This window comes from Acanthopagrus latus, chromosome 9 (genome assembly GCF_904848185.1).
Source record: "Acanthopagrus latus isolate v.2019 chromosome 9, fAcaLat1.1, whole genome shotgun sequence".
Taxonomy (NCBI): Eukaryota; Metazoa; Chordata; class Actinopteri; order Spariformes; family Sparidae; genus Acanthopagrus; species Acanthopagrus latus.
Window position 1 is genome coordinate 624,235 of NC_051047.1, and position 20,481 is coordinate 644,715.

The 20,481-nt window shown below is 40.0% G+C and overlaps 1 protein-coding gene across 4 annotated transcripts in view; it reads right to left on the reverse strand.

Annotated features, from left to right (window-relative positions):
- fam160a2 (family with sequence similarity 160 member A2) overlaps positions 1 to 20,481 on the reverse strand; it is an 87,537-nt gene that overhangs the window by 56,891 nt on the left and 10,165 nt on the right. The window contains exons 3-6 of one of the 4 annotated variants that reach the window (XM_037109536.1): positions 20,093 to 20,196; positions 19,169 to 19,380; positions 16,046 to 16,162; positions 15,679 to 15,808 (exon numbers count right to left, since the gene is read on the reverse strand). In XM_037109536.1, the coding sequence (XP_036965431.1) occupies positions 15,679 to 15,807 (129 nt within the window). In that variant the 5' untranslated portion in view covers position 15,808; positions 16,046 to 16,162; positions 19,169 to 19,380; positions 20,093 to 20,196. Of the gene's footprint in view, positions 1 to 15,678; positions 16,163 to 19,168; positions 19,381 to 20,092; positions 20,197 to 20,481 lie in introns of all 4 variants that reach the window. The other 3 variants (XM_037109535.1, XM_037109537.1, XM_037109534.1) reach the window with 3 other exon arrangements.

Sequence of the window (20,481 nt, forward strand, 5' to 3'; positions counted from 1 at the left end):
CTTCAGTGCGTCTGGAACTGGGAATCTTGTCAAGGTGGAAGGAACCATGAAGAAAGAAAGATACATGAAGATTTTGAAAGAAAACCTCAAGCAGTCAGCAGCAAAACTGGGTCTGGGTCATCACTTTGTCTTCCAACATGACAACGACCCAAAACACACATCACTCTTTGTGAAGAACTACCTCCAGAAGACCAAAGTGAATATTATTGACTGGCCTGCACAAAGCCCTGACTTGAATCCCATAGAAAATCTGTTGGGTGAACTAAAGACCAAGGTCCATGCAAGAAGGCCATCAAATCTGGAGTTTAAGAGATTTACCAAAGAAGAATGGGCTGGGATTCCTCAGGAGACATGTCAGAGACTTGCTGAAAACTACAACAAACGACCGCAGGCTGTTGTCAAGCAAAAAGGATTTTGTCCTCATCTGTACAGCATATATGGATGTTATTTCATACAGTACAGTTCGCTTTACCCCTTGTGAATGCCAAGGCTGATAACAGTGACACTGAATTGGTTCATAAATACTGTTGCTGATATTGTTTTCTTGATTAATGATTGTTTGGGATCACCAGGGATGGATAACATTCTTTACAACATTGTTCTATGGGGTAATATGACATGGAGTCAACCTGCTAGTAAGTGGCTAGTTTGTGAGCTTTCATACTGTAGTACCTACGCACAGTTTTACTTCAGTAGCACAGACGCAGGCACATTCATATATCATTGACTTCACAGACATACAGGCGCGCATATACACACACACACTCACACACACGCGCACACATACCATCATAGAAATGAATACAGACACTAATGTGCATGCACTGAACAGGTTTCCTTGACTTGAAATGTTACAGGTGTTAAGCCAAATTGTTGGTACATAAGGTTCTTATGGGGTCTCAGCCCTGATAGGCAAGATGTTGAACAGGTTTCTTCATAATGACTTAGGAGGGAGGGAGGATGCAGCCTCTCAGTTGGGGAGAGGCCAGCAATTGGGGTTACATGTTACATCAGGGGTTCTTTTTGTGTTTTGTGTTATTGTTTTTTTTCTCTCACTGGGCTCTTTGTCTTTCTCTCTTTCTTCCACCCCCCCTTCTCCCCAGAGCCAGATATGTGGATCTATTGCCGGGTGAATCTCTCTGGACATCAGTCAGTCCCCTTTTCCCATGGCCTTCACAGATGGGTTGAGTAGAACATCAACAAAATTTGTAAGCTGGAATGTGAGGTGACTTAATCACCCCATAAAGTGAAGCAAAGTATTTTCTCACCTGATGAAACTTAAGGCAGAGGTAATATTCCTACAGGAAACACATCTATGCAAGTCAGATATTTCCAGATTACAAAGAGGTTGTGTATCACAAGTCTTCCATTCCAAATTTATCTCCAAGTGTCGAGGAACAGCTATCTTGATAGGGAAAATGTGCAGTTTGTGTCTTCAAAAGTAGTGGCTGATATAAATGGGCGCTATGTTATCGTTCAAGGCAGGCTGTATAATTTTCCGGTGGTTTTAGTCAATATCTATGCCCCTAATTGGGACAGCCATGATTTCTATAAGCATCTGTTTAGTTGCATCCCAGAGTCAGGCACACATTACTTAATACTGGGAGGAGATTTCAATACTGTCCTGCAACCCTCTCTTGACCGCTCGAAATCTGCTCATATTATTAAGATGTTTTGCCTGTCCAGTGGTGTGGTAGATCTTTGGAGATTTAAAAATCCAACACTGGGGGAGTTTTCCTTTTTTTCTACTGCACATCAGACATATTCAAGGATTGATTTTTTCCTTGTAGACAAAAAAATTCTTCCACCTGTTAAATTGTGTAGATATGATAGTATAGTCATCTCTGACCACTCACCAGTCATCATGGAGCTTTGGTTCCAGAACAATGTAGCCACAAGGCGCCCTGACATGTTTAGGAGTCAAGGTAACACGCCACTATAAACCCTTCTTATACTTAACTTTAGACCACTTATAGATCAAGCTAGGAAGGATACCAATCACTGGTCAATGCTTCCATTATCTCTGGCCGGTCGCATTAACTCAATTAAGATGGTTATTCTACCAAAATTTCTATACTTATTTCAGACAGTTCCTATTTTCTTGCTGAAACCATATCTTAAAGAACTAGATAAATATATTAGCACATTCATTTGGAACAAGACTATACCATGCGTACGCAAATATGTCCTGGAAAAATGCAAAAGAAATGGTGGTCTAGCGCTGCCAAACTTAATATTATTATTGGGCAGCCAATATTCATAAAGTGACTGTCTGGCACAATACTTTTGTGAAAGGAGAAGGTCCAAACTGGTCTGTTATGGACCAACAGGCATGTTAACCAGTCTCCTTAGCGTCCATGTGGTGTGGCCTATTACCATTAGCGGTAAGGGCTCATACAGACAATCCAATTGTGAGAGGCACTCTACGTATGTGGACCCAATTTCATAAACACTTTGGCCTTACGCAAGCTTTGGTGTCAATGCCTTTTATCGCCAATCCCCTTTATAGACCCTCTTTGTTAGATGCAGCTTTTCAGACCTGGTTTGGGAAGGGATTTCATTGTGTAGGGGACCTACTCATTAATGAACTGTTTGGCTCTTTTGACCAGTTTGTGAAAGAGTACAACCTACCAAAGTCCTACTTCTTGAGGTACCTTCAAATACACAATTTCACTGGTACATATTTTCCATCATTCCCGCACAAACCTCTAGCCTACCCACTTGATAAATGTCTGAAGCTTAAGCCCCACATACCAGGTTGTGTCTCTCAGCTTGACAGTATATTACAGGAAATGGAAGGTAACTCTCTCCACCATCTGAAAGAACGGTGGGGTGAAGACTTGAGCATGGAGCTTATTGAGGAAACCTGGCAAAGCTTAAAAGTGCCTCTTTCGTCACATGAAGGTTTGACTCATACATTCACAAAAAAAAGCCTAGGTTGCATTTTGGCGAGAGTTTCACTTTAACATCTTGTGGGTATGTTGCAATTAAGTTGCAGCATAGCCACCTACCATACCCCATAAGTAGCACTCTTATCACTCTTATGTCTTTTGTTGCCTCAGAGGAAATAAACAGTCAGGCTCTGGCAAAGTTCACTAACCTATAAAAATCAGCCAGTGGTGGGACACAGTTATATTATATATATACACACAGTTATAGTCACACTGTTATAACAGACTGGCTGAATATTGACACCAGCTCTGGTACAGCCAACTTAACGTGTCAACTTTCACACATTTTGTTTGGATGGATAATCATTCAGTGCGTTTACATGCACAGCTTAGTCAGATTACAGCTACAGTTCGACTATGCAGCTCAATCAGACAACTGTAATTGTCCAAGTATACATGCCGGTGAGAAAATCGAATTACTGGCCGAAGCATGTCATAGCCCAGTACGCCATGTGGTGCTGTGCCCATTTTAACTAGCAGTAATAGAGAGCCACCTCCGGCTGACCTCTTTACGTCACCAGCTCCCTCGGCATTCGAGAAAGATGGCGTATGAAGAGCGAGACGAAGCTACATCTTTGTATATTTCGGTGTGCATGATAATTACCCAAACTAGATGCATGTTCCGTTTTATCTCCACGGAAAGAGCAACCCGGTGAACAAAGGATATTACTCAGTATTCCACTTTTGTTTCTTTTATTTCTTGAAAAGGGAAAACAGGTAATAAACCTGAAACATAAGGAATGCAACGTTTTACTTTCATGTGCATAACACAATCATCACAGCTCACTCACCACAATAGCCCAGTAACAATAAGCCATGATAATAAATTACATATCAATTAGCAATGGCATAATAAACATCATATGCATTAATCAAAATAGAAATATATAATAATAATAATTCATAATTATTTCCACGTGCACGTTTAATAAGTCAAACATTATGCACCATATTCAAATCCTACCGAAAGACCTATGCAAAAGAGCAATTAGTCTCTCTCTGCAATAGGAAACTACAGCTCCCAAGACGCCCCGCGGCAAACCCCTGTGCTTCACTCAAACACTCACAAAGCTAAAGAAAACGAACATGGACAAACACAGATGGGACAACAATGCTACAAATCCGATTCATGTTCCACAGCTTCGCCATTTCGTCAACTTTTATAACTTTCATAAACTCCTTGGAGCTACCAGAGCATAGCGTTATCGTGTTTTCTTTAACTTACAACAACAGGGAGCGGACGTAAACACAGTGCATTGATGCAGCATAGTGATGGCAGACAACATGAAGCATACTACATGAAAGCAGACAAGCAAACAAGAAATTAAGAGAGCTTACCAAGTGGCTGCACACCGGGTTGAAAGTAAGTACAAAGAAAATTAAAGCTGCAAGCAGCGTTGAATGGGCCCTCGCAGTCCATGCACCTTGGGGCATGCTGCCGTCAGGGCTTCTACATGCAACGCCTTGCGTTCAAGAAGCTGGTCCTTTATGATTTGGTGGCCTGCTCCCGCTAATATTAAAGAATGTATGCTGAAGTCAGAAAAAAGTGCATGTACTGCTGCATGATTCCCCGGACAAAGACTGAGTTGATGGTCTTTGGAGTCTGTGTGCCACCACTCTATCAATGTTGGTTCTCTTGGGAGAGAATCCAACCAGATCAGAGAAGAACTGATTAACTAATGGGGTGTGTTGCATGATGAAAGCTAAAAAGTAAGAGAGCTGAAAGAGCTTTAAAAGGTGAACAGTTTCGAAAAAAATGTCATGGTTATCACCAAAATATTTATATATTAAGTCACAAGAGACACTGCAGAAATCTGTGATGTCATTTTTTATTTCTGGAGAGTGAAAAATGACGGTGGCAGAGCGAGAGACAAAACAAGTCCTGTCTGCTCTCCTCCAGAAACCTAGGCTCAAAATTAACATTGCGGTTTACAGGCGAGCTGTTGGAGTGCTTGTCACTCTAGGACTTCTACAGCCAAAAGTGTAAGTCCTACATCTGAAATAGGACCATCAGCTGAAAGCCAACAAGATGTACTACATTTCTATGTATATAGTGTTTACGTGATAATCAGACAGTATTTTGTAAAGATGTGCAAGATTGTCTGCTTTCAACACAATATGCAGGATCTGTTGTTTTAAATTTCGGGCGTTTTATGGACTATCAAAATTCTTCTGATAACTTTTTGTCAGGAGGGTCCATGGATGCTTCACGCAAAGTTTAGTGCAAATTGGTCAAATTGCCTAGGAGGAGTTTGAAAAAGTAGGTTTTTCATTTGTCCGATTTTGCGAATCGAAAATTAGCTCGAAAGTGGGCATGGCCTACACCAAATAATTCAGCTGACTGCAGGGAACATATAGATATAAGGTTTGACAATATGTGACACATTATGTGTGAGTTATGGGCCAAAAACGCTTTCACATGGAAAACAGCGCCACCTGCTGGTCGTATTTGGTGTGTAAGTTGCAGGGGCTAGTCTATACCACCCCTATGAATTTCATTTCCATAAGTGTTATGGTGTGGGCACAGGGCCAAATATAATTTTGAACTGGCATCAGAGCGCCATCTAGTGGCAGATTGGTAAGTCCTTAGACAGATATCCTCACAAGGGCAGTGGCAATAATTATACCAAATTTCGTGTCACTCCGCCCAACCCGTGCGGAGATATAAAATATTTAAATGTAAAGGGCACCACCTTGTGGTCATCGACAACAATTTTGCAGAGACCCGCAGGGGCTCATGTTAAAGTAGTATCCTAAGTTTCATGTCAACCAAACGCACCATTGTCGAGATATGCAACACTTCCTGTTTGAAACCAAATCTGCAGGAAGTTATTATTTAATAACTTAAAAACTAAATTTTCTATTACAAGTCTTTTGATAACTTTTTGTCAGGAGGGTCCACAGATGCTGTGTGCAAATCGGTGAAATCGCCTGGGAGGAGTTCGAAAAAGTAGGTTTTCGACATTTTGCAACGTAGCGGAAAAAAAAACGGTAGGCGGAAATGGGCGTGGCCTACATCACAAGACTCATCACAATTCGCTGAACACGTGGATATGAGGTTTTTGAATGTGGTGGAAATTCAGGACGACAATAGATTATAAAATTTTTCACCAGGTGTGACTTGTATTCCAAGTTTGGTGAGTTTTGGGGTATGTCCAGGCAGTGAAAAATGCAATCATTTTGTCCGAAGAAAAAAAATAAATAAATAAAAATAAAAAAATAAAGAATCATTTGAAAAACAATAGGGTCCTCGCAGGTTCCTTGCTCGCGCCCTAACTAATCTCTCTCTTCCTTTTCACGGGGTAAACACCTGTCACGGACCCACGGCACACTCTTTTCTTAAAGAGGCACTACACTATTGGGCTTCTGAACCTCAAACGTTTCTCAGTAAGTGTTACTTGCAGCATTTTTATCTCTGATTTAACATAAACATTTAATTGAAACATGTAAATTAAAAATAAACTACACAAATGACAAAACTCCACAGAAAACACAACAATGCACAATTGCGCTCTTGCTTGCGGTTATTTCGGAGAAAAGCCGCCGCTGCCCTTCTACTTCCAGTTTACAGCCCCGGTAAAAAAAAAAATTTCGAGCCTGTGCAGAACGCAAAAATCCGATCCGATCTGATGTAACATATACATGCAAGAGTAATGCCACTATCAGTCGAATAATTTAGGTGTATTAATCAGACTATGCAAAATCCGATCCGGTCCGATTTTAGTCAGACTAAGGTGTATACATGCATCTTAAAAATCCGATCATAGTCAGACTAATGCAGTAATTCTCCTTTTCTTTTCTTGTGTGTCATGTAAACACACTGACTAAAACAAGAAGAATCTCAACTTAATTTGATGTTAACTAGGGGTGTAATGATACATCAATATGGATGGATATATCAATTTAATGATCCATGATCATATAGCATCCATGAAAGTGATAACAATGATTCATATCACTGCCATTCACCTTCACACCTTCATTTTGAAATTCCCATATTTTGAATATTTTGGATTTTAGAGAACTAATTTTACTGCTAGTATGTCAGGTGATGTTCACTACTAGCTTTGACCATAAAGTGTTGCCTAACAGTGTTTTCAAGAATTACTGCTCACTCTGGAGCCAAAATATATCATCCCTTCAAGACAGAACTTCAGTGAAAATTGCATAGTGAGTCTGTACAGTCAGGTTTAAGATAAGATTGAACATGAGTTACTGATTGCAGAACAAGTCGCTTTAACTACAGATGGATGGATTTCATGTACAAGACAAGTATGTATGAAACAGTATGAAATGCAACTGTGACCTGTCATCATATTTACACTGACTGAAGAATTGTGTTCTTCAGATAGATGTTTTAAACAACACACACAGGAGCAAATCTTGGCACAGCTTTGGAAGTTGCATGCAAGGAGAGGAACATACGTTTGCTACAAAAAGCCTCAAGGCAAACCTATCACCACACATGAAGTGCTTCGGACATATATAAACTTGGCTACACAGAAAGGCATGAAATGTGCAGATGCAGTGTGTCTTTTGGGAAAAGTGGGATGGATCATGTCATTTTTCCACTGCAGCATTTTCCCCTCTGCATTTTGAAAGAGAAGCTGAAGTTGCTTGGAATTCCACAACACAAACTAAAACAGGATGTGAGCACACGCGGGAAGAGTTCAATTGACGTGTTCCAGCTGTTTTTTTTTAAGTAGACAATGGCAAATTAGTCTAAACAGCGATAAGTGTGTGTGTAGCAAGTCCTGCATAAAACATCTGCCTTAAAGCAAAGGTTTAAGAAGCTGAAATCATAAGTGAGGAGGAGACAAAATGCATCTTCTTAGTCTCATGCATGAGGCTGCAGAACTGTGGGACCAGAAAGTAAAATCATATTTTGTCTATTTGTAGTAATCTTTTAGAAAAAAAACCACCATACATTAAAGGTCCCATATCATAAAAAACACGTTTTCTCTGGTCTCTACAGATACAGTGGGGCAAATAAGTATTTAGTCAACCACCAATTGTGCAAGTTCTCCTACTTGAAAAGATTAGAGAGGCCTGTAATTGTCAACATGGGTAAACCTCAACCATGAGAGACAGAATGTGGAAAAAAAAAACAGAAAATCACATTGTTTGATTTTTAAAGAATTTATTTCCAAATTAGAGTGGAAAATAAGTATTTGGTCAGCTACAAAGAAGCAAGATTTCTGGCTGTCAAAGAGGTCTAACTTCTTCTAATGAGGTCTAACGAGGCTCCACTCGTTACCTGTATTAATGGCACCTGTTTTAACTCATTATCGGTATAAAAGACCTCAGTCAGTCACACTCCAAACTCCACTATGGCCAAGACCAAAGAGCTGTCGAAGGACACCAGAGACAAAATTGTAGACCTGCACCAGGCTGGGAAGACTGAATCTGCAATAGGTAAAACGCTTGGTGTAAAGAAATCAACTGTGGGAGCAATTATTAGAAAATGGAAGACATACAAGACCACTGATAATCTCCCTCGATCTGGGGCTCCATGCAAGATCTCACCCCGTGGCGTCAAAATGATAAGAACGGTGAGCAAAAATCCCAGAACCACACGGGGGGACCTAGTGAATGACCTACAGAGAGCTGGGACCACAGTAACAAAGGCTACTATCAGTAACACAATGCGCCGCCAGGGACTCAAATCCTGCACTGCCAGACGTGTCCCCCTGCTGAAGCCAGTACACGTCCAGGCCCGTCTGCGGTTCGCTAGAGAGCATTTGGATGATCCAGAAGAGGACTGGGAGAATGTGTTATGGTCAGATGAAACCAAAATAGAACTTTTTGGTAGAAACACAGGTTCTTGTGTTTGGAGGAGAAAGAATACTGAATTGCATCCGAAGAACACCATACCCACTGTGAAGCAGGGGGGTGGAAACATCATGCTTTGGGGCTGTTTTTCTGCAAAGGGACCAGGACGACTGATCTGTGTAACGGAAAGAATGAATGGGGCCATGTATCGAGAGATTTTGAGTGAAAATCTCCTTCCATCAGCAAGGGCATTGAAGATGAGACGTGGCTGGGTCTTTCAGCATGACAATGATCCCAAACACACAGCCAGGGCAACAAAGGAGTGGCTTCGTAAGAAGCATTTCAAGGTCCTGGAGTGGCCTAGCCAGTCTCCAGATCACAACCCCATAGAAAATCTGTGGAGGGAGTTGAAAGTCCGTGTTGCCCAACGACAGCCCCAAAACATCACTGCTCTAGAGGAGATCTGCATGGAGGAATGGGCCAAAATACCAGCAACAGTGTGTGAAAAGCTTGTGAAGAGTTACAGAAAACGTTTGGCCTCCGTTATTGCCAACAAAGGGTACATAACAAAGTATTGAGATGAACTTTTGGTATTGACCAAATACTTATTTTCCACCATGATTTGCAAATAAATTCTTTAAAAATCAAACAATGTGATTTTCTGTTTTTTTTTTTTCCACATTCTGTCTCGCATGGTTGAGGTTTACCCATGTTGACAATTACAGGCCTCTCTAATCTTTTCAAGTGGGAGAAATTGCACAATTAGTGGTTGACTAAATACTTATTTGCCCCACTGTATAAGCTGGTCCTCCCTGAGCCTGCCAACTCCCAGAATGAGGAAAACATGCGATTCCTGTATGGTCTCTGCAGCCCACCCACTGGTAACACGGCGCTCCGACAGGCTGTTCAGAATCATAGGCATTATCATAGGCCGCCCTCCTCTGCACGGTGATAGGAGATATCCGAGAGGGGGGCGTTCATCCCCCAGGTGAAGTTTGGTGTGTCCAGCAGTGAGACAGCAGTGTTTCACAATGTCGTCGCTTAAAGCTAGACACGAAAATAGCTCTGTTGTTGGTTGTAAAAATCAACATCAGTGGTTGTGTTTCATATTTTAAGACAAGGTGCCGGCTGCGGTTCGTGTTAGCTTGTGTGTAAGCTAATCGTTTCACATCAGACTGCTTCAGTAACGAAGGTCAGGACAAAGCTGGCTTTGCTTCAATACTGACCCTCGTAAAAGGATCGGTCCCAACCAGCAACTGCACCCGAGCCACAGAAACGCGTTGCTGCAGTTTGATAGTATATACAGTTGCCTACGAGTATGGTGAAGTCAGCTGGAAATCGGCTAACTAGTTAGCTCCGCTTCGGTCCACTATGCAATGGCGTTTGAAGCAAGTTTAATGTTAATGATATTACGATGGAGCTTGGTTGTCACAGTAAAAAGTTTGGAAACGTGCAGACTGGAGACAGAGATGATGCAAACAGTGTCCAAGAGTTTGGAGACTGAGTTGGAGACAAACCCCGCTTTCGCTAGTTGTTAGCCAGTAGTTTCATGGTAGTAAAAGTAACAACACATACAAACAAACTAATATCATACAGGCACACAAACCATTCTGAAACGTTCTGCAGCCACAGTGTCTGTACTTGTACAGAAGCCTCTCCTTCCTTGTCAGATTCTGGGTCAAACTGGTTCGGTTGAATGAAAAAAATCTCAGTGAGCCATAGCAATACATATATACATCCACCGTAAACATTAGTGCATATGCTAACTGGTAACACAAGGGGAATCCTCTCACTGAGAGTGAGGTAGCAGGAAGGGCTCTCCAAGTAGGCGTTGACAGATGGAGCTTATTAGCATTGAAAGGTGCAGGCACAGAAACAGACTGCTCTGAATAGAGCTCTGTAGAGCCACTTTTAGACAGCTGAAGTTCAGGACCAGGGATGGGTTTGGGGCAATGCTATCGAATACAGAGCTGTTGGACCTGACAGCTGTGTAATACGGGACCTTTAATTATATATTCACTACATTTGTCATTGTTGAAGTGCTTTCCATTTGCTTTTTTTTGTTTATATCATCTACAGAATGGCACAGTGGCACAGGATGAGGAAACACCTCATCTGGTGACCAAACGTCTGTGTCCCAGGCTCAGTACAGTGGAGGTGGTTAAAAATACTGATTCATCATTGCATTGCAATATATTTTTTCCCTATTCAATATTTAAAAATCCTCTGAAACAATTCAGGCAAGCAGCAGCCCCCGACCACCCCCTGTACCTCGCCGGATGCCTCTCGGCCCCCGCCTCCAGCAGCTGGAAGCGCCTTGCCCGCAACCCCGCTCAGGGGTCGGAGGATGATGCATTGCCAAAACACCATCGGAGGTGCAGAGGTGGGTAGCCAATGTCAGGCATACTGCTCTGTCTTGCCACTGCATTTGTTTACATTTCAATTTGAACTAGAACTTCCTAGAGGAAAGATTTATAATTTAAGATTACTTTTTTGAATTTAAAAATTATCAACAGGTACTCTAATTAATTATTTGTTTATTACTACTTACTGCTGAATCGATATCGAAGCATTAAATCAATATTGAATTGATTCGATATTGAATCGAACTGCAACCTAAAGAATCAAAATCGAATGGAATCATGAGGGTCTTAACAATACCCAGCCTTGGTGTACAGCAGTTTCCCTTCTTGTGGAATGTGTTATTGAGTCAATGTTGCAAACAAGTGAATGAGTTAATTAATCATCAGCTTACAAGAGTACACCAAAGAGATATTTTGTCTGTCAAGACAAGACCTCCAGACAGCTAGCCCTTGCTGAAGTTGCTCTGTATAAAGACACTGCACCTTTGATCCTAGGAGACAATATGTTAGAGCCGTGGAAATCTTAACAGAGTGAGGTTCCTCTCCTGACAAACCTTGTCCATTAGTTGTAAGCATTTCGTCTCCTGAACATGCCCATCAGTTGTTTTTTTCAAAGAAAAATATCTCAACGGAAAAAAAACTGAAGGACATGCACTTGACTGTTATAGAGATCCCATAGTAATCTATGATACCAAACTCTGTCAATTACGTGCAAAGGTCTTCTTTTATTTTACTTGTACAATATATGCTAAGAAAAACATGGAATAATTTCCATTTGTTTTGTTCTAACAACAGAATATTTTTATTTTGATGTGAATTAGTAAAATGTATATCCCAAGGTGTAGTGGAAAGCTATGATGAAGGAAGACTGTACTGCATTAGCACTTAAGAATATGTTAAGTAGTGACCATGGTTGTTATTAAGTTCTCACTGATATTTATATCAGTGAGAACTTAATGTTTTAATTAATGTTAAAAATTATATTGAATATACAACACAAGTATGAATAAAGGTTTGCCCTAAAATCCTGCTTTAATGTATAAAAAAAAGAGAAATTTAAGTTTGTTCTATAGGATGTACATAGATCTTTGTGGTTTATGTTAGTAATTGAAAAAGTCAGCAAGGGCTCTTTAAGTTAACTAAAGCATTTGCATTTATAAAACTAGTGCATTGCCCGTAGGAAGTATGTATGTGCACACAATGTCCTCAATGCTCGTGCTCATGTGTGGAGACCCTGGTGATAATACGAGCAAAGATTCATGTTGTGTCGAGCCTTCTTAGTGTTTTAAAAACTAGTGCAGTGCCCATAGGAAGTATGTATTCCTATAGAAAAGTGGGAGGTTAAGTAGCTTTTTCATGGATAGCCAAATGAGGCTGTGTTTGAAGGACGTCAGGGATATTTAGGTTTGCTGTGAAATTCGATATTCCATGATATAATTGGCCGTTTTTGACTACTTTTGATTTTGTCATTATATTTCACCTTAAAAACTATTTACCTTGCCTTGCTTGGAGTCATTATTTCTCAGCACAACCCACGTGTGTGACTGTACAGTTATTTTTTCATTTTGCCATACTGTATTAACACAATGGACCTAAAATCACAAATATGTTTAACAAACCATTTTTATCACTTACAGTGAGAAGAGCCTTGGTGAGAGAGGTAAAGAAGAACCCAAAGATCACTGTGGCTGAGCTCCAGAGATGCAGTAGGGAGATGGGAGAAAGTTCCACAAAGTCAATTATCACTGCAGCCCTCCACCAGTCGGGGCTTTATGGCAGAGTGGCCTGACGGAAGCCTCTCCTCAGTGCAAGACATATGAAATCCCGCATTGAGTTTGCCAAAAAACACATGAAGGACTCCCAGACTATGAGAAATAAGATTCTCTGGTCTGATGAGACCAAGATTGAACATTTTGGCGTTAATTCTAAGCTGTATCTGTGGAGAAAACCAGGCACAGCTCATCACCTTCCCAATACAATCCCAACACTGAAACATGGTGGTGGCAGCATCATGCTATGGGGGTGTTTTTAAGCTGCGGGGACAGGACGACTGGTTGCAACTGAAGGAAAGATGAATGCGGCCAAGTACAGAGATATCCTGGAAGAAAACCTCTTCCAGAGTGCTCAGGACCTCAGACTAGGCCGAAGGTTCACCTTCCAACAAGACAATGACCCTAAGCACACAGCTAAAATAACAAAGGAGTGGCTTCGGAAAACAACTCTGTGACCATGGCTGTCCACCAACGTTCACCATCCAACCTGACAGAACTGAAGAGGATCTGCAAGGAAGAATGGCAGAGAATCCCCAAATCCAGGTGTGAAAAACTTGTTGCATCATTCCCAAGAAGACTCATGGCTGTACTAGCTCAAAAGGGTGCTTCTACTCAATACTGAGCAAAGGGTCTGAATACTTATGACGATGTGATATTTCAGTTTTTCTTTTTCAACACATTTTCAAAAATGTCTACATTTCTGTTTTTTTCTGTCAATATGGGGTGCTGAGTGTACATTAAATGAAAATAAAATGAACTTTTTTGATTTTAGCAAATGGCTGCAATGAAACAAAGAGTGAAAAATTTAAAGGGGTCTGAAAACTTTCTGTACCCACTGTATAACGCAAATAAAATTGTTGTTTACTAAATCTGTGCATAAGGGTTTGAAATTTACAAAGTTATTTGTAACTGATTATATTTAAATGCAAGCAATGCCTCAGTCTCAGGCCTCCCTCAGCTCCTTTCAGCTCAATGAATGCTCCACATTCAGCCGTCTCCTCATTGTTTTGACTCATTAAACAAAAAAATGACTCCGCGACACACTAAAAACACTACATAACACACTAACTATACATGCCAAATGTCACAAATCTCTCAACTCTCAAAACTCGCTATCACTATCGTCACTGTTGCTGTCACTCTTTTGCCACCCTCCCACAACTTCGCCCTGTTCCTCAGCAACCAAATCACGTGGATTGCCATATAGTTTTGTGATTGGTTGGAGTGGTGCCTTTTTCCACCAATTGGAAAGGGAGTAGCACAGGTTTTTTTTTGCTTGCAAACACTTCTTGCTTGCCACTTTCTTGAGAGAAGCCCATCATTATCATCTCTTCCTGCACCGAACGCACAGCAAACGTGTTCATGAAAAAGCATGGCAGACATCACAAGTCCGATTTAAAAACTGGTATATAGTTTGAAGGCCGCACCAACCCATATGTCAGAACAAAGACTCACGGAGGCTGTGTCTTGCTGCTACGTCATCTTAAATTAGTCACGTGATTTGGACGCACCAGTGCATACGTCAACTCAGGAGGTGGGGCATGGAGGTGGGCTCTTTAGTGATTGGCTCTGGTGTGCACGTGGCTATGGTGGCAATGGCTGGCAATGCTAGCGGAATTGGTAAATCTTTTATGATTTATGCTATATCATAGGCAACTGGACAGTTTCTTGAAAACGATTCGCCTCTCATCCAAGAGGCCTTTTTTCAGTTGTGGCAGACTTATCGGCAAATATCAAATAGCTGGCCAAAGAATGAACATAATATCGTATTGTGATGAAACTTGCAATCTACACCCCTACTGTTAACCTGAACATATGCTTCCCATCAACAATATGCAAATATTTTTACAGCCACTGTAAATCACTTTTGTAGTGGATAGGTGTAACAGATTTAATGCTGAAATTATTGACAGATTACTCCATCAACAGAATCAAAAAATACACTGAATGATCTTAAATGTGAATGTGAAATGTGAAAGATTTTCTATATTGCCCTGTTTAATCTACATGTAAAACTGAATATCTCTGGTCTGTTGGACAAAAAAAGATCAATGTGATAATTGTTCACAGTTTCTTTACATTAATTACAATACAAACATTTTTTCAAAAGAATAAAGTAGTTACAGTAACTTAACATAAACACGTTAAAGCATGGGTTTTCAAAATCTCAGATTGTGCCTGCACCATTAAAAGTTTTGCCTATCAGCAGATCCTGTTTGCAGTGTGCTGATGAATGTCAAGACAACTATTGCTACATTATTTTGATACTGAAGAAAACTCACAAACTTGGTGATTCTTGGGAACGTTCTAGGGTTGACAGGAATATTAACGTTTGTGTGTTCATATATGAATGAGTTATAACACAGATAAGAAGTAATGAGGGGTGGAAAACATTCCCTAGGTGGGCATTCTATTTTGATTTGATTCCTTTTGGTCATTAGAAGCAGCAGACTGGGAATGCAGCAAAGTTTGTGACAACAGCTTTGCAACTAGCTGAGTAATGCGAGCTGTGTTACAGAAAAAATGCCCTTTTTAATATAGTAATTCAGACAGTTATTTTGAAGGCAAAAACGGGTGAAATGTTCAACTGTGTGCACACACAATTGTTGTAAATCCTTTTTTCAAATAAGTGTTCTGGATGATATTTCAACTGGGGACTTGTTTAGCAACTTTTCTGATGGCCTGTGTGGCTATCCTGCACATTTTATGGAAAAGCGAGTCCAGGAAATTCTGTGTCTCAGCTATGAGGTTGATGAGTAAAATGTTACACGGCAAAATTATTCTATAACCATGAATCAATTAGGTGTGTCTCCAGCTCACCTGTCTCCAGTGGTTTTTAAAAACCATAAGGCAGGTCTCTGGGTCAGCAGTGCAGGGGCTGGAGGGGGTGGTGCTCCGGCCAGAGCGACTCCCTGGACCCCGTGGGTTCAGCCTGCTCAGCCAGCTCATCCTGGGCCCAGTGAGAGGCAGGTCAAAGGTCACAAGAACTCAAAGATGAAAGAAGGAGTTCCCGTAAAATTATCAAGAGTTCAGAAGCAACAGAGTGCAAAGTCAAATTAGAGAAGTAAGCAAACAAAAAAGATGATGAAGGGAGGAGGAGGTTAGGGGAAGTAAGGGGACAGACACAGACAGCATATGTGAGTAGAGAGGTCAGCTGTGAATGCACTGTCACTGCCAGTCAATGTACGTCAAGGAAAAGCCCGCTGCTGCTTTAGAATCTGTGTGACCCTGTCCTCTCTGTAGACCCCGTCATCCAGTCTGAAGCCAACACCACTCCATAGCCATTCAGGACAGGTACTCTGTGCTGTGTAAACAGAAAAAAAACATACACATCAACATGTAAACTTTATGATTCAATATAGAACAAAAAATGCACAAAATATTACCCAAAATATAGATATCCTGATATATTTTTTCTAAATGCACATTACTTGAAAATCTTCCTGTATTTCATTAGTTAGCCTTTCTAAATTCGACACTGTTCAAAATTTTGAATAGTCTGTAATAGTGCAGTGTCACACCTTTACGGTTAAAACTGCTCAATGCCGTTGCTGAATTGTTATTATTTTTACGAGAGATGGGCAGAGGAGCAGGAGAGGAGAAGGACAAGACAAAGGAGAGTGGAAGAGATAAGCGGAGGAGTGGGGAGGTCAGCTAGGCTCACTAGGGACACTTCATAAAGCTACAGCAGGGTTTCTGCAGGTTTGAAGAAGTCAAATTTCAGACTTTTTATGACCTTTTAAGTCCATTTTGAACTAAATTTAAGACCTACACAGAATACAAAAAAATAAGGAAAAGTGCCGTCCCAGAATTACTTTTAAAAATAACCAACTTTTTACATCCAAATCTGTTGCCAAAATATTTAGCAACGGTGTTCAAAATCCACAGCACCTCTGCTTTCAACCAAAGATGATTTCTTCCAAGTGTGTGATACTGTGACTTCGCTGGAGACTTTTAGAAGCTAACTGGTGTTTTTCTTATTTTGTGTGTGACACCAGCGCTTTCACACCAAGTGTGCCCTAGTTTAGGGTCCTCTTGCAGAATGTACACTGCACTTCAAATTCATTTTTAGGTATGGCTTTTAACTGACTGAATTCTGGTTATTCATGCCAACACTTGTTAAACTGACATTTTCCCATAATTGTAGCAGATTCCGCTGTCAAAGTCTTTCCGGGACTGGCAAACTGTGTAGTGATAAATTCTGACCAGTCTGTTGGCAAAATGCCACTTACGTTCTTGGTTACTTCAGAAAGAAGTACAAAACATGGAACTAACTCTGAATCTCACCACCACAAAACCAAAAAAAGCTGACGATGGAAGTGGTAAATGAGCATACATATTTAAGACCTAACTAAATGTAAGTTAAGACCTATATGCAAAATATGGACATATTTAAGACTAACCTAACCCTTTAAGACCCCGCAGAAACCCTGTAGAGGTCAATCAACAGACCTGTGTTTAAAGCCTGTCAGAGGACAAGACGATTAAGTAAAAAATTCAGAAACTAACATTATAGTCTTTTTCACTTTCATACACTTCTTAAAGCTTACAAACCAAGGACCTAGGCTTGTAACTTAAGTATATCCAGACCAATTCTCACACACAAGTAAATCACTGAGAATATAAACGAGGAACTTTACGCTTACCTGAATATGTCAGTTCAACCATTACAACAACAACAAGCATCGTGTGAATGAAGCAAGCAATGGATTCAAGTTTATCTCACAGGAGGGAAAAAAAAACTGTCCTGCAACTTCACATGTGTGTTACACAGTAACGCTACAGCAATCGCAGTTATTTGTTGGGAAAACGCAAGAAAACACTCATTTCTGAAATAAACAATATTTTGTCGAGCCATGTTGATAAAAAACATCTACATGGACCAACCATTCATCATGGAGGCCAGCCTACTGTATGCGTGGGGCACTATGACACAACAGTTGTCAATTAAAGACAGTTGACAGAGTCCTGCAGAGATAATAAAGACCATCAACAATAATTATTCATAAAAGATCATGATAAATATCATTATTTTACCACTGAAAATGTAAAATTCAGGTACTGTTTGATAATACAACACTGTGGTGGTGCAAGTAAATTGCAGAGAAAATGAGAGTGGATGCAAATCGTCACATAAAATAATAGCTTGTTTGTCAAATTAAATAGGCATAAATCCCAGGGTCGAAGAAGGGGCAACACCTCATATTTATGTACTCAAAGTCTTCATGTTCCCTGCAGACAAGACACTCCCCTGCTACAACTCTAATACTAAGGGAAAAACTGTATTCTGTTGCCAGGGAAACCATTGGGAAATATACAGCTAGTCCACCTTCACACTCAGCTTGGTCCAAGACAAATTAACACTTAAGATTATAAACATATTAAATGCATGTTTTCTTTAATGAAAGCTAATTACCTATTCAAATGGCACCAACCAACTAAGATTTTTGAGCTGTCAAAAAATACAGGAGCTCAAACCTGGAACTTTTTCACAATTTAAAGGCTTTACTGTAGGCCATAAACTAGATTAGATTATACACGCAGGGTACTTTTAAAAAAGGCGGTTGTAGCTAACAAATACCAACACTAAAATCACAGTATATAATTTTTGCTGCCAAGAGTCCCTCAATCAAAACAAAAGACATGATCAAAAGCGCGGGGTAATGAGATGTCATCTTCATTTTGGGGGCAGAGCTTCCCCACTTCTTAATGTTTAGTTGAAACCCTGTTTGTTATTTATGTCATATATTTCATTATTATGATTATTATTCCATATATTTACCATTCCTCAGTTTTACTGATGCATTGTATTCTTAGACAATAATTGCCAAGTTAACGTTTGAGGGTATACATTGACACTTAATTCTGAAAGCCACTCATTCTATAACAAAAACAAATCTGTGTAGGCAGGCATACTAAACAACCACTGTAACCAATATTTGAGAAAAGCTGGCACAAAAGCTTTCCAGCAGGTTGGAATGTTTCATTTCAGGTATTCTACAGTCAACACAAAAAACATTTAATGTTTTGCCATTTATTACAAAGTTTACTAAATTTACAAAACTATAAAATATTATACAGAACTATAAACGTGCAATAGGGGACAGTGAAATGTCACTCCATTTTGAGAGGAAAGAATTTGCTGGTGTTTGGTGCATAAAAATGAAGGCTAATTACTGCAACAATACAGGCTATAAATATAGAAAACAAAAAATACAATAAAAATAAGGACATAATATAAAAAATAGTGTACCAAGTATGCAATAAGCATAGCATACTTATAGTGAGCATTTTATACTTTTGAACCTACATAGTTTTGTGCAAAACTTGTCCAAAGCCACCATGGCATGTGCAAAAGATCACAGTATGGAGAATATGTGTCATTGGATGATGGGCAAGGATGTTGTACTGTATCGAGACGGATGTCCACTAGGGGGGTTTGTTGATGAGACCAGCTGTAGATGAGAATAAAGCGCAGGGTGGAAATTCATCACTGGGGGTGGCTGGACTGGAAATCTGTTCCTAAAAAGACAATGATGTGGCAGGATAATAAGTTCAGCTAACACATTGTTTACATCATGACATATTGTTATTACACAGTGAACAGTAATATGATCAGGCTAAGATATAGTGTAAACACTGCACCGTTTTGAATGTTTTTGTAAAGCCCTCTGACTATGTAAAATATGAAAAGTAGGAATTTTCATTTTAATATTGCACTGTCCTATTTCAGGAAGAAAGAAAGGAACAGCTGTGTACATAACTTTTAAAAAAAATATTTCATATTGTTGGACTTTTTGTGAACTGCAGACAGCCATGCAGTTTTCACAGAGCACACTGTTTACAAAGTACAAATAAATCAGATCTTCGGCTACTTCATGCCGTGTTCAGTCCACACTTGACACAAATTATTTGCACAACAAGATTATATACAAAGTCAATGGTTAGATGAAAATACACTCTTATCGCTGAGGCCAGCACGAATGGGGCAATGCAAATGAATCGATGACATGAAAAATCATGGCAAGCGACAAACGCTTGAGTTGAAAATATTAAACTCAAGCAAATTTTTTTGCGCAAGGCTGTATCGCAGAACCTATTGGCATTGGTGTTCACTATTCATGGCCGTTTGTGGGCACCCAGTGCTGTACAATAACACATCTACTCATACTAAGAAAGGACAAAGGAGCAAATATTTTCTTTGCGTTTGGTCTGAACACGGCATTAGACTTACTTGTCATGTCAATCAATCCGGTGATTGATGCAGGCTCTTCCAGCTCTGTAGGTCCAGGTCATTTCTTCATGGAGGTTGAAGCCAGACCTGCTCTTGGTTCATTCCTGCAGCAAGAATTACATGACTTACTAACTGTACAAAATATCAGTATGCCAAGTGGTCAGAATATAATGAATTGAATGACATTTCAGTCTATCTAGTAGTGTATCTATATAATATTATCTGCTATAAATAAAGGCAATATCTGACAGCAGGGAAACTCAACCAAACTGCTCACCTCTGACAGGTGGTCAAAAAAAGACTGCTTATGATCTTTACATGCTTTTACACTAAAGTTGACTAAGCTCAAGTTCAGCAACACCACATTAACAAGAAAACAGTTGCAAGTT